This window comes from Salminus brasiliensis, chromosome 11 (genome assembly GCF_030463535.1).
Source record: "Salminus brasiliensis chromosome 11, fSalBra1.hap2, whole genome shotgun sequence".
Taxonomy (NCBI): Eukaryota; Metazoa; Chordata; class Actinopteri; order Characiformes; family Bryconidae; genus Salminus; species Salminus brasiliensis.
In genome coordinates, this window is record NC_132888.1 from 36,872,833 (window position 1) to 36,886,415 (window position 13,583).

General features: G+C 40.8%; 1 protein-coding gene across 1 annotated transcript in view; it reads right to left on the minus strand.

Annotated features, from left to right (window-relative positions):
• Positions 1-236: 236 nt before the first annotated feature.
• mtnr1ba (melatonin receptor type 1Ba) overlaps positions 237-13,583 on the minus strand; it is a 17,707-nt gene continuing 4,360 nt past the window's right edge. The window contains exons 2-4 of the mRNA XM_072691383.1: positions 2,883-3,099; positions 1,492-1,738; positions 237-845 (exon numbers count right to left, since the gene is read on the minus strand). Coding sequence (XP_072547484.1) covers positions 444-845; positions 1,492-1,738; positions 2,883-3,099 — 866 coding nt within the window. The 3' untranslated portion in view covers positions 237-443. The remainder of the gene's footprint in view (positions 846-1,491; positions 1,739-2,882; positions 3,100-13,583) is intronic.

Below are 13,583 nucleotides of genomic sequence, written 5' to 3' on the forward strand. Positions count from 1 at the left end.
CATGAAGTAGCTGAATGCACCATTAGGCTCCTCTATCCATCTACACTCTTAAAAATAAAGGTTCCCAAGTGATTCTTGGCATGGACATACGGTTCTTCAAAAAACCTTTAACTGAAACCCTTTTTAAAACTTCTACGAAAGGTTCTGCAGATATTTCGTTTACAAAAAAATGTTTCTCGAAAGGTTCCTCGGTGACATCGCTCTGAAGAACCACTATGGGGACCTTTATTTAGAAGAATCTCTCTGGAGCAACGTGAAGAGGGGATGGCCCTGAATGATGTAAGGGGGCAGAGATAGACCTGGAACGTGCCAGGGATTGTAGATGCCGGTATCAGTTATCATGACTCTTTAGGTTTTCTGAGGTTTCTTGGATTTCTAGGCCTCCACCGTGCCGTCATTCCTCATACTACGGAATGAAGGCGTGGTCTCTGTTGGTAGCCACGTTAAATCGTCTCTGCTTTGGGCTGGTCGTTGTTGTTGTTCCCGGGTGACTGCTTGTTGCTGCGCTCCGTGCCGCCCCTCGATGTTTCCTGCAGGAAGAGGCGGGGCTTGCAGAGAGAAAGCAGGATACGGCGGTACTCCCGGCGGAAGTTCTGGTTGAGCAGTCCGTAGACTACGGCGTTCAGGCACGAGTTGAAGTATGCCATGAAGTAGCTCACTACGAAAAGCCATTCGGGCACCATGGGCGCCACTCTCGGCGGGTCAACGGCCACGGCCAGGCCAATCAGATTCAACGGCGCCCAACACACAGCGAAAAGCACAAAGACAACAAACATGGTGAGGAAGTGCCGCAGCTCGCTGGGCCGGAGGCGTGGTCTCACATCACTGGTGACCCGCCTCCTTACCTGCAAAGGAACACAAAGTGCATCACGTGTGCAGTCAATGACACTCCTTAAGGTTTTATCCATGGCAAAGCGCCCCCTATGCTTCCTGTAGTATATTACAGTCTGTCAGAATGAGCGTGTGGATCATATGAACATTATAAAGCATTATAGAGCGCCCCCTACGCTTCCTGTAGTGTATTAAAGTCTGTCAGAATGAGCATGTGTATCATATGAACATTATAAAGCATTATAGAGCGCCCCCTATGCTTCCTGTAGTGTATTACAGTCTGTCAGAATGAGCGTGTGGATCATATGAACATTATAGAGCATTATAGAGCGCCCCCTACGCTTCCTGTAGTGTATTACAGTCTGTCAGAATGAGCGTGTGGATCATATGAACATTATAGAGCGCCCCCTACGCTTCCTGTAGTGTATTACAGTCTGTCAGAATGAGCGTGTGGATCATATGAACATTATAGAGCATTATAGAGCGCCCCCTACGCTTCCTGTAGTGTATTACAGTCTGTCAGAGTAAGTGTATGGATCGTATGACCATTATAGAGCGCCCCCTACAATTCATATAATGGGCCAAGCAGTTGAAGGTGAAGTTCTTACTCCAGCCTAACAGTGGAATAGAAGCTAAAATGTCACACTGACACATGCAGACCTGCAGCACCAGAACCCAGATCCTCAGATAGCAGAATGTGACCACAGCGATCGGCAGCAAGAAGTGGACGGTCACCACGGCGATGGTGTATCCAGCGCTGGCCGTCTGGCTGAAGGTGCAGGAGTAGACCCTGGGGTCGTAAGTCAGCGAGCCCAGTGCCAGGTTGGGGAGGATGGCAATGGCCGTCAGGACCCACACCAGGATCAGCAGCATGGATGTCCCGGCACGTCCATAAACCTTTTCATACCTGAGACATCCACCAGCAGAACACTTTGATTGTCCCACTGTACAGCTTCAGAGAACCACCTCACACCGCTTTAACCCTAGACTGTTAAATCAGTAGCTACCAGAGGTGGGTAGCAACTCCAGATAGGTGACAAATAAATGGAAAGCCTGCAGAAGTTGAGTGGAGAAACATCACACAAGTGCAGAGGTTCACTATTTAGTTGCTACAGTCATAAACCAAGCTCAACTGACCAGTGTTTCGATAGGAGCGTGGACTAAAGTGACCTCTGCATCACATTTGATGGCGGTGATGCTTCTGCATTTGTGGGATACTTAAGCAGCCGTTTCTCGGGTCACTAAGAACATCAGTGCAAGATGTCGCCAGTCCTTGTCTGCAAGAGCAGTCCAAAAAGAAGGGCATGCTGTACCAGGGGAACCCCCTCAGTGGTCAGTGGTCTACAGTGGTTAGGCAAGAGTGGCCCCTCACTATATTCTCCACATTCTCCAGTGGGCGAGTGCAAATTTGGCATACAAGGGTGACCCCAATTAGGCCCAGAGGCTGGCATAGTTTAGGTCCACCCTGAAGGGAAGGGTCCTACAAATCCTATGAAGAAACGTATGATGTCTGTCTTGATGGGAGTGGGCTCTTCGAGGTTGGCAGGGCATGAGGGGTCAGTTTGAAAATGATGTAAAGCATATGGGATAATTTAGAAGGGAGTAGTATCGTCCAGAGAAGGGTGGGCAACAGTTTGCTGATTTCCCTGCTCTTGCAGACCTTCTAAACCTAGCAATTGACAGGTGAGTTGAACCAGGTGTGCTTGAGAAGGAAAAGCTTGAAACCGTGCAGGAACTGAGACCACACCCGGTCTAGAAGAACCACGCCAGTAAGGTTCTTGAGCCTGTGGAGTTCTTGAGTCAATGTGGGTTGAAGATCATCTAGTGACCTGTAGTGGCCAACACCTTACTAACACACATTCTGCTGGGATTTCCTTCCATTTCCCACCCATCTGTAGTTGCATTTAGTCATGCGAGGTTCTGATGGACTTTGTAACTGTCAAAGCTGCTTGATAACATAACACCTTGGTTACCCAGTAATGAGGTATAGTCTTTTTTTTTACCCCCAATGGATACAAACAGATACGAATGAAGACTGGTGGGGACTGTACCTGCTGGCCTGGCAGATGAAGCAGTAGCGGTTGATGGCGATGGCGGTGATGTTGAAGATGGAGCCGATCACACTCGCTCCCATCAGGAAGCCACTCACTTTACACTCAGTCTCTCCAGGCAACCAGCCCGCATGCAGCATCGCGTGGAGGACCAGGGGGTAGGGATAACACACCACCAGCAGGTCTGCAAATGCCAGGCTCACCACAAACACATTACCTGCAACACACATACGGATAAGGTCCTTCCCTGATATACACACAGAGATGGAACAGACTTCAGACTTCACCACACTTCAAATGACGGCTGTAGTCTCAGAATTAATCAACACCCTAATTAGAATCCCAAAAAGTTCTCCAGAGAAGAGATTATTGCCTTCACAAACAAGGAAAAGGAAATTGACGTTCCTAGAGATCCAACTGAAAGCAGAGTTCCCAGGTTAAGGGCAAGATAGATTTAAGGCTGATCAAGGATCAGGAAACCCTAAAAAAAACAAAACATCATGCCATCTGTGAGGAAGCTGAAGCTTGGGCATCATTGGACTTTGCAACAGGACAATGATCCCAAGCATACCTCAAAGTTCACCAAGGCTTGATTTCAGAAGAAGTCCGGGAAGATTCTAAAGTGGTCGTCACAGTCAGCAGACTTAAACCCCGTAAAAAATGTTTGGTGGGATTTGAAGAAGGTGGTTGAATAATTCTGAGACTGCAGTTGTCATTAAAAGTTGTATTTTGTGTTGAATTTGGATTGTTGAAATTGGAACTAATTATTTTGACTGCAACTGTAACACAATATTCAACACACCAAACTAAGATGTACACATATCATGAGATAAGAGATGGACATGTCACCATGTAATATATTGTAATACACCAATATCTAACATATTGTAACACATAGACACTAAGATGTACACACACAAGAATGTATCATATTGTAACACACTAATATGTAACACTGTAACTCACTACTATATATAACATATTGTAACACACTAATATATAACACTGTAACACACTAATATGTAACAGATTGTAACACACTAATCTGTAACACTAACTCACCAATGTATAACATATTTTAACACACTAATCTGTAACACTGTAACACACCAATATGTAACATATTGTACCACACTAATATGTAACATTGTAACACACTAATATATAACACTGTAACTCACTACTATATATAACATATTGTAACGCACTAATATGTAACACTGTAACACACTAATATATAACATATTGTAACACACTAATATATAACATATTGTAACGCACTGATATATAACATATTGTAACACATTAATATAAAACACTGTAACAACTAATATAAAATACTGTAACACACTAATATGTAACACTGTAACACACTAATATGTAATGCTATAACACACTAATATAAAACACTGTAACACACTAATATAAAACACTGTAACACACTAATATGTAACAATTTGTAACACCTGCAGATGTAATGCTGTTTAACCTCACACTTAAGAAAGTCAACAAAGATGGTCACTCTCTTTCTTACAAACACACACACACACACACACACACACACACACACACACACAAACACAAATACAACCACACATACTCTGTTTCTTGATGGCCTATATATGTGATTAAGTATAAGAGCTAATGCTGGCTGAATGTGGCTCCTCACACACTGCATATACACTCAGTACAAAAAACTGAATAGCAGTCTTGTCACACCATAACTTCATCATCATCATCATCGTCTTCATCATCATCATCATCACTTCACTCTCGGCTGTTGTTTATTTATTGTTCATCTATATCTGAAGTCCTTTTAAACCCACAGGTTCAGTAATCACTCTTCATCGCCTTGATCAGCGGCTTAAAGAGCTGAGAGCTGCTTTCATGTGTCTCCTTGTTAACTCCAGTCGTTAATCTAACCACGTTTATTTACTTATTTATTTGTAGTTAATTACTGATTGTTTTGTATTTGATCTCTCTCTCTCTTTCTTTCTCTCTTCAAACAGACTGTACCTGCTCCCAGCCAATCAGACAAGCCCTGCTTTGTCTACACTTTGTCTCATTTGCATTTTTAAAAAGAGGAAAAAAAAAACAACAACTGCGAGAGCGGATCGCCCCGGAGGGCAGGTGTGTCGCCTTAGTGACACACACCGACGGCGCATCAGCTCTGTACGGTCCATTTAACACCAAACTAAAACTGCAGCACGCTCAATTTACCTTTACTTTCAGGTGAGAACACCTGCGAGTCACATTGTAAGCATGCTGTGTGTGTGTGTGTGTGTGTGTGTGTGTGTAGTTGTGTTTATTATTAATATTCACTATGAGCTTCGTTTCTACAGCGCTCCTAATGCTCCCAATGCTCCAAGCCCGGATTTACACACACACCAATAAAACCCAGCACCAGCCTTAAAGCCTGCCTGAACCTGCGGCCTGAAATCAGACAACACCTGCACACACACACACACACACACACACACACACACACAGTCACATAGTGAGTAATTTAGTTCAGCTCTATTCAGTTCTGTCCAGGACAATTCAGTTTAGTACCGCTGAATTTAATTCAGTTTGATTCAATTCAGTTCAGTACCGCTGGATTTAATTCAGTTTGATTCAATTCAATTTAGTACCGCTGGATTTAATTCAGTTTGATTCAGTTCAGTTCAGTACAGCTGAATTTAATTCAGTTTGATTCAGTTTAATTCAATTCAGCTCAGTACAGCTGCATTTAATTCAGTTTAATTCAGTTTAATTCAATTCAGTTCAGTACAGCTGAATTTAATTCAGTTTAATTCATTTTAATTCAATTCAGTTCAGTACCGCTGAATTTAATTCAGTTCGATTCAATTCAGTTCAGTACAGCTGAATTTAAATCAGTTTAATTCAATTTCATTCAAATCAGTTCAGTACAGCTGAATTTAATTCAGTTTCATTCAGTTTCATTCAAATCAGTTCAGTACAGCTGAATTAAATTCAGTTTGGTTCAGTTTAATTCAATTCAGCTCAGTACCGCTGAATTTAATTCAGTTTGATTCAGTTCCATTAAAATCAGTTCAGTACAGCTGAATTAAATTCATTTTGGTTCAGTTTCATTCAAATCAGTTCAGTACCGCTGAATTTAATTGTTTGATTCAGTTTCATTCAAATCAGTTTAGTACAGCTGAATTTAATTCTGTTTCATTCAGTTTCATTCAAATCCGTTTGGTACAGCTGAATTTAATTTTGTTTGATTCAGTTTAATTCAAATCAGTTTAGTACAGCTGAATTTAATTCAGTTTGATTCAGTTTCATTCAAATCAGTTTAGTACAGTTGAATGCAATACAATTTAGTTCAGTTTAATTTAATTCATTTTTTTCTACAATACAAGACAACCATATTCACTATTCGAGCTGGACACAGATTGAAATTGACAGCCTTTAACCCATCCGTGCAGTAATTATGTCATTCTATTTGTTTCAGTTTAATTCAGTTCAGTTCAGTACAGTTAAATATTCCAATATCCCACGTAGTTTAGTTTAATTCAGTTCAACTTAGTTCAGTACAGATGAACGCAATTCAGTTTGTTTCAGTTTAATTCAGTTTGATTCAGTTCAGTACAGGTTTATGTAATTCAGTTCAAAGAAGTCCAGAGTCCAGTCAATTCAGTTCAATTCTCTTCAGTTTAGTACAGGTCAGTTAACTCAAGTCAATGTAATTATATATGATTCGGTTCAGCTCAATGCAATTCAATTTCAATTCGATTCAGTTCAGTTCAGTTCAGTTCAGTTCAGTTCTATTCGGCTCAGTGTAATTCAATGTAATTCAGTTTGATTCTCATCAAACCACCACTTTGAGTGTGTGACACACTGAATTATCATCATCATCATCGCTGTCATCATCATCATCATCGTCATCATCACTATCATCATTTTTCTGTGTTTGAGGGAGAGAGAGAGATTGGATCTGGGAAAGTCAGATTTGATGATTACACACACACACACACACTCACACACTCATGCACATAGATATAATTACAGAATCACACACACACACACGAACATACACATGGAATTAAATGACCTAAAACACACACACACACACACATAGCTGTAATTAAATGGCAGTATTACACACTCACACACACACACACACGTTCATTAATGATGGTTCAGACAGACAGTGCTTAGTTAACTTTAATGATTATTACATTATTAATGACCTGGGAACACACACACACACACACACACACACACACTTAATCTCACTCTCCTCACTGATGAATGCTGGTCGGTAAATTACCTGACTACTAATCAGACTGCTGCTAACAGCCCGACCGCAGCGCTCCATAGAAACACTGACATAAATAAGAATTCCTAACAGAGTATTCCTTTATAAACACTTTATTACACATGGATCAGATCCGTTACACACTTTCCCACTATGAGTGTGTAAATGAAGAGTTCCACCCATTTCCCTGTTTTGTATTTGCAGTGAGCAAGTTTGCATTCTAGACCAAATGTTTATATAAAAGAACAGACTGTTTATATTTGCAGTCTGGGATGTTTCTAGTTTGGAATATTTACAGTCTGGAATGCTTGTAGTTTGGAATATTTACAGTCTGGAATGTTTGTAGTGTGGAATTTCTGTAGTTTGGAATATTTACAGTCTGGAATGTTTGTAGTGTGGAATTTCTGTAGTTTGGAATATTTACAGTCTGGAATGCTTGTAGTGTGGAATATTTACAGTCTGGAATGCTTGTAGTTTGGAATATTTACAGTCTGGAATGTTTGTAGTGTGGAATATTTACAGTCTGGAATGTTTGTAGTTTGGAATATTTACAGCCTGGAATATTTGTAGTGTGGAATATTTGCAGTCTGGAATGCTTGTAGTTTGGAATATTTGCAGTCTGGAATTTCTGTAGTTTGGAATATTTACAGTCTGGAATGCTTGTAGTGTGGAATATTTACAGTCTGGAATGCTTGTAGTTTGGAATATTTGCAGTCTGGAATTTCTGTAGTTTGGAATATTTACAGTCTGGAATGTTTGTAGTGTGGAATATTTACAGTCTGGAATGTTTGTAGTGTGGAATATTTGCAGTCTGGAATGTTTGTAGTGTGAAATATTTGCAGTCTGGAATTTCTGTAGTTTGGAATATTTACAGTCTGGAATGCTTGTAGTGTGGAATATTTACAGTCTGGAATGCTTGTAGTTTGGAATATTTACAGTCTGGAATGTTTGTAGTGTGGAATATTTGCAGTCTGGAATATTTGTAGTGTGGAATATTTACAGTCTGGAATGTTTGTAGTGTGGAATATTTGCAGTCTGGAATGCTTTTAGTTTGGAATATTTGCAGTCTGGAATTTCTGTAGTTTGGAATATTTACAGTCTGGAATGCTTGTAGTGTGGAATATTTACAGTCTGGAATGCTTGTAGTTTGGAATATTTACAGTCTGGAATGTTTGTAGTGTGGAATATTTGCAGTCTGGAATGTTTGTAGTGTGAAATATTTGCAGTCTGGAATTTCTGTAGTTTGGAATATTTACAGTCTGGAATGCTTGTAGTGTGGAATATTTACAGTCTGGAATGTTTGTAGTGTGGAATATTTGCAGTCTGGAATGCTTGTAGTGTGGAATATTTGCAGTCTGGAATTTCTGTAGTTTGGAATATTTACAGTCTGGAATGCTTGTAGTGTGGAATATTTACAGTCTGGAATGCTTGTAGTGTGGAATATTTGCAGTCTGGAATGCTTTTAGTTTGGAATATTTGCAGTCTGGAATTTCTGTAGTTTGGAATATTTACAGTCTGGAATGCTTGTAGTGTGGAATATTTACAGTCTGGAATGCTTGTAGTGTGGAATATTTGCAGTCTGGAATGCTTGTAGTTTGGAATATTTACAGCCTGAAATATTTGTAGTGTGGAATATTTGCAGTCTGGAATGTTTGTAGTGTGGAATATTTGCAGTCTGGAATGTTTGTAGTGTGGAATATTTGCAGTCTGGAATGCTTTTAGTTTGGAATATTTGCAGTCTGGAATTTCTGTAGTTTGGAATATTTACAGTCTGGAATGCTTGTAGTGTGGAATATTTACAGTCTGGAATGCTTGTAGTTTGGAATATTTACAGTCTGGAGTGCTTGTAGTTTGGAATATTTGCAGTCTGGAATGTTTGTAGTTTGGAACATTTGCAGTCTGGAATGTTTGTAGTTTGGAATATTTGCAGTCTGGAATGCTTGTAGTTTGGAACATTTGCAGTCTGGAATGTTTGTAGTTTGGAATATTTGCAGTCTGGAATGCTTGTAGTTTGGAACATTTGCAGTCTGGAATTTCTGTAGTGTGGAATATTGACAGTCTGGAATACGTGCAGTGTTTACTGTCTGTGGAGTGGAACGTTTGTGGTGTGACATTACACAACACTATTGAATGAATGTGTGGTGTAGAGTTTCTGCAGTATGCATGTTTATATTGGCAGTGTGGAATTGTTTCTGTATGAATTCAGTGTGTGTTTGGATTTGCTGTCTAAAATAGAGGAATGTTTATAGGCAGTGCAGAATCCCTGCACATGCAGCCCTGAACATTTTGGGACCATAACAGGTGCTGTGAGTTAGGCATTAATATGCATTAGCTCATTAACATGTGAGTTTTGATAGGCTTGTACTGAGGAAATGTCTAAATGTAACACACTGCCAGGTTTATAGAGGAAAGGGGGGGTGAAAACTGCAGTTCCGGCTCCCTCAAGGGAATTACCCTTACCCATTTGACACACATTCCCAGGATTCCCGGATCTGCATGTGTTTTTTCCTGCATTAAAACAACTCATTAGGTAAAAAGACAACCCCCTCATGAGCTGAGTCAGGTGTGCTCGAGGAGGCAAAATGCAAAAGAATCTGCAGCGTTATGACTGAGAGCCTCTCTCTCTCTTACACACACACACACACTCTCTCTCACACACACTCAATCACCTCTGAAAGCTCCTGTGTTCCCGTCCCTCTCACTGTTACATATGAATGATCTTCTCCTTCTACAGGCTGGAGCTGACAGCCATTGATCCACTTCACAAAACTCCAGCTTTCGGAGAAACACTAAGCCGTTAAAACGTCCAGCCAGTGAATCTAATTAAATTCTCTCTCCGAATTTTCTCTGAAACGCCCAAATGCAAAAAAATTTACATAAAAATAGCACATAAAGTTAAATATTCAAGTCAGGAATTTCATCCTTCATTAATATTATTATTAAAATGTAACCTTTTTATTCTGAAAACTCTGCCACAAATACAATACATTTAAACATACTGACATTTCTGTAGAATGGAATTCCTTTTTTGAGGTTTGGAACATTTTAACTTGGGGAATGTTTTGCATAAGCTACAATGGTGTGAAATATTTGTAGTTTTTGTAATCTTTGCCTTATGGAATGGCTGTAGTACGGAATATTTGTAGTGTGCTTTTTTTTTGCACTGTAGAATGAATGTAATGTGAAACATTTGTTATGTGGAATGCAATGGTTGCAATATTTTTCACTATGTGGAATATCAGTAGTTTGGGATCTTTGCAATATGGAATAGCTGTGGTATGGAATGAGTGTAGTGTGGAATATCATAGTTTGGGAACTTTAAGAAATAGCTGTAGTACGGAATATCTGTAGTGTGGAATATGTGTTATGGTTGCAGGATGGAATGACTGTAGTGTGGAATATTTGTTATGTGGATTGGGATGGTTGTACTATGGAATAGCTGTAGTGTGGAATATTTGTTATGTGGATTGGGATGGTTGCAGAATGGAATGGCTGTAGTTTGGAATATCATAGTTTGGAATATTAGTTATGTTGATTGGAATGGTTGCAGTACAGAATGACTTTAGTCTGGAATATCTGTAGTGTGGAATATTTGTTATGTGGATTGTAATGGTTGTACTATGGAATGGCTGTAGTCTGGAATATCGTAGTTTGGAATATTAGTTATGTTGATTGGAATGGTTGCAGTACAGAATGACTTTAGTCTGGAATATCTGTAGTGTGGAATATTTGTTATGTGGATTGAGATGAATGGATTGAGAGTGTGAAATCTCTGCTGAATGCAATGTCCATTTGTGGAATATCGGTAGTTGGGACCTTTCTATTAAGGAGTATCTGTAGTGTGGGGTATCTGTAGTGTGGGGTATCTGTAGTGTGGAGTATCTGTAGTGTGGAATATCTGTAGTGTGGAATATCTGTAGTGTGGAGTATCTGTAGTGTGGGGTATCTGTAGTGTGGGGTATCTGTAGTGTGGAGTATCTGTGGTGTGGGGTATCTGTAGTGTGGAGTATCTGTGGTGTGGGGTATCTGTAGTGTGGAGTATCTGTAGTGTGGAGTATCTGTGGTGTGGGGTATCTGTAGTGTGGAGTATCTGTAGTGTGGAGTATCTGTGGTGTGGGGTATCTGTAGTGTGGAGTATCTGTGGTGTGGGGTATCTGTAGTGTGGAGTATCTGTAGTGTGGAGTATCTGTGGTGTGGGGTATCTGTAGTGTGGAGTATCTGTAGTGTGGGGTATCTGTAGTGTGGAATATCTGTAGTGTGGGGTATCTGTAGTGCGGAATATCTGTGGTGTGGGGTATCTGTAGTGTGGGGTATCTGTAGTGTGGAGTATCTGTGGTGTGGAGTATCTGTAGTGTGGGGTATCTGTAGTGTGGGGTATCTGTAGTGTAGGGTATCTGTGGTGTGGGGTATCTGTAGTGTGGGGTATCTGTAGTGTGGGGTATCTGTAGTGTGGAGTATCTGTGGTGTGGGGTATCTGTAGTGTGGGGTATCTGTAGTGTGGGGTATCTCTAGTGTGGGGTATCTGTAGTGTGGAGTATCTGTAGTGTGGGGTATCTGTAGTGTGGGGTATCTGTGGTGTGGGGTATCTGTAGTGTGGGGTATCTGTAGTGTGGGGTATCTGTAGTGTGGGGTATCTCTAGTGTGGGGTATCTGTAGTGTGGAGTATCTGTAGTGTGGGGTATCTGTAGTGTGGAGTATCTGTGGTGTGGGGTATCTGTAGTGTGGAGTATCTGTAGTGTGGGGTATCTGTAGTGTGGGGTATCGGTAGTGTGGGGTATCTGTAGTGTGGAACGGTTGTAGGATGTAAAAAGGGGTGGAATATTTACAGTATAGTGAACAGCTGCTGGGGGGGCAGAATTATCATCAGTGTGAAGTGCGGCCCTAGTCTCTCCTCATTCATCCGCTCAGCACACACACACACACACACACACACACACACACACTCAGGAGCTGCTGGAATATCGCCTGGCACCGATATCACAGTGTGAGGAAACGAGAGACAGTTTGTGTGTGTGTGTGTGTGTGTGTGTGTGTGTGTGTGTACATAGACAGAAGTGGCTTTGTGGGTTGATTACGTTGGCCTTACATCAGACACACACACACACACACACACTTGCGCAGTCCTATTTTCTTCGTCAGCTCCTGATTGTATTTCCGAGCGTCTCGCTGACGCTGCCTCGTCCCCGCGGCCGCACTGACCCCGCCGACGCACCAGCTCCACCCCCTCACCCTCCAACCTGAGTGCTGCTGACCTTTGACCTTGCTCTGCTTTTACATGTGCTGCGAGCCACACTGCCTGGTTCCTTACTGTCCACCTCTGACCCTTTTCCCTCAGGCCCTGCATCGGACTGCATTATCAGCGACCCAGATCAGCACTGTATCTGATCAGGACCCCGGAGAGAGGAGGAGGAGGAGAGGAAGAGGAGGAGAGGAAGAGGAGGAGAGGAAGAGGTACTCCACACTACAGATGGGGTTAAGATTAGGATTTAGGGTTAATTCAAAGGTTAAGGTTAAAGGTAAGGTTAGGGTTAAGGTTGGGGTTAAGATTAGGATTAAGGGTTAATTTAAAGCTTAAGGGCAGGATTAGGGTTAGGGTTAAAATTAGGATTTAGGGTTGATTCAAGGGTTAAGGTCAAGGTTTGGGTTAAGATTAAAGTTAAGGTTAAAGTTAAGGTTAGGGTTAAGGTTGGGGTTAAGATTAGGATTAAGGGTTGATTTAAAGGTTAAGGTTAGGGTTAAAGTTAAGGTTAGGTTTAAGATTAGGATTTAGGGTTGATTCAAGGGTTATGATTAAGGTTGGGGTTTGGGTTAAGGTTAAAGTTAGGATTAAAGTTAAGGTTAGGGTTAAGGTTGGGGTTAAGATTAGGATTAAGGGTTGATTTAAAGGTTAAGGTTAGGGTTAAAGTTAAGGTTTTAGGTTAGGGTTAAGATTAGGATTTAGGGTTGATTCAAGGGTTATGATTAAGGTTGGGGTTTGGGTTAAGGTTAAAGTTAGGATTAAAGTTAGGGTTAGGTTTAAGATTAGGATTAAGGGTTGATTTAAAGGTTATGGTTAGGGTTAAGGTTAAAGTTAGGGTTGAAGTTAAGGTTAGGGTTAAGATTAGGATTAAGGGTTGATTTAAAGGTTATGGTTAGGGTTAAGGTTAAAGTTAGGATTGAAGTTAAGGTTAGGGTTAAGATTAGAATTAAGGGTTGATTTAAAGGTTATGGTTAGGGTTAAGGTTAAAGTTAGGGTTGAAGTTAAGGTTAGGGTTAAGATTAGGATTAAGGGTTGATTTAAAGGTTATGGTTAGGGTTAAGGTTAAAGTTAGGGTTGAAGTTAAGGTTAGGGTTAAGATTAGGATTAAGGGTTGATTTAAAGGTTATGATTAGGGTTGGGGTTTGGGTTAAGGTTAAAGTTAGGGTTAGGGTTAAGGTTAGGGTTAAGATTA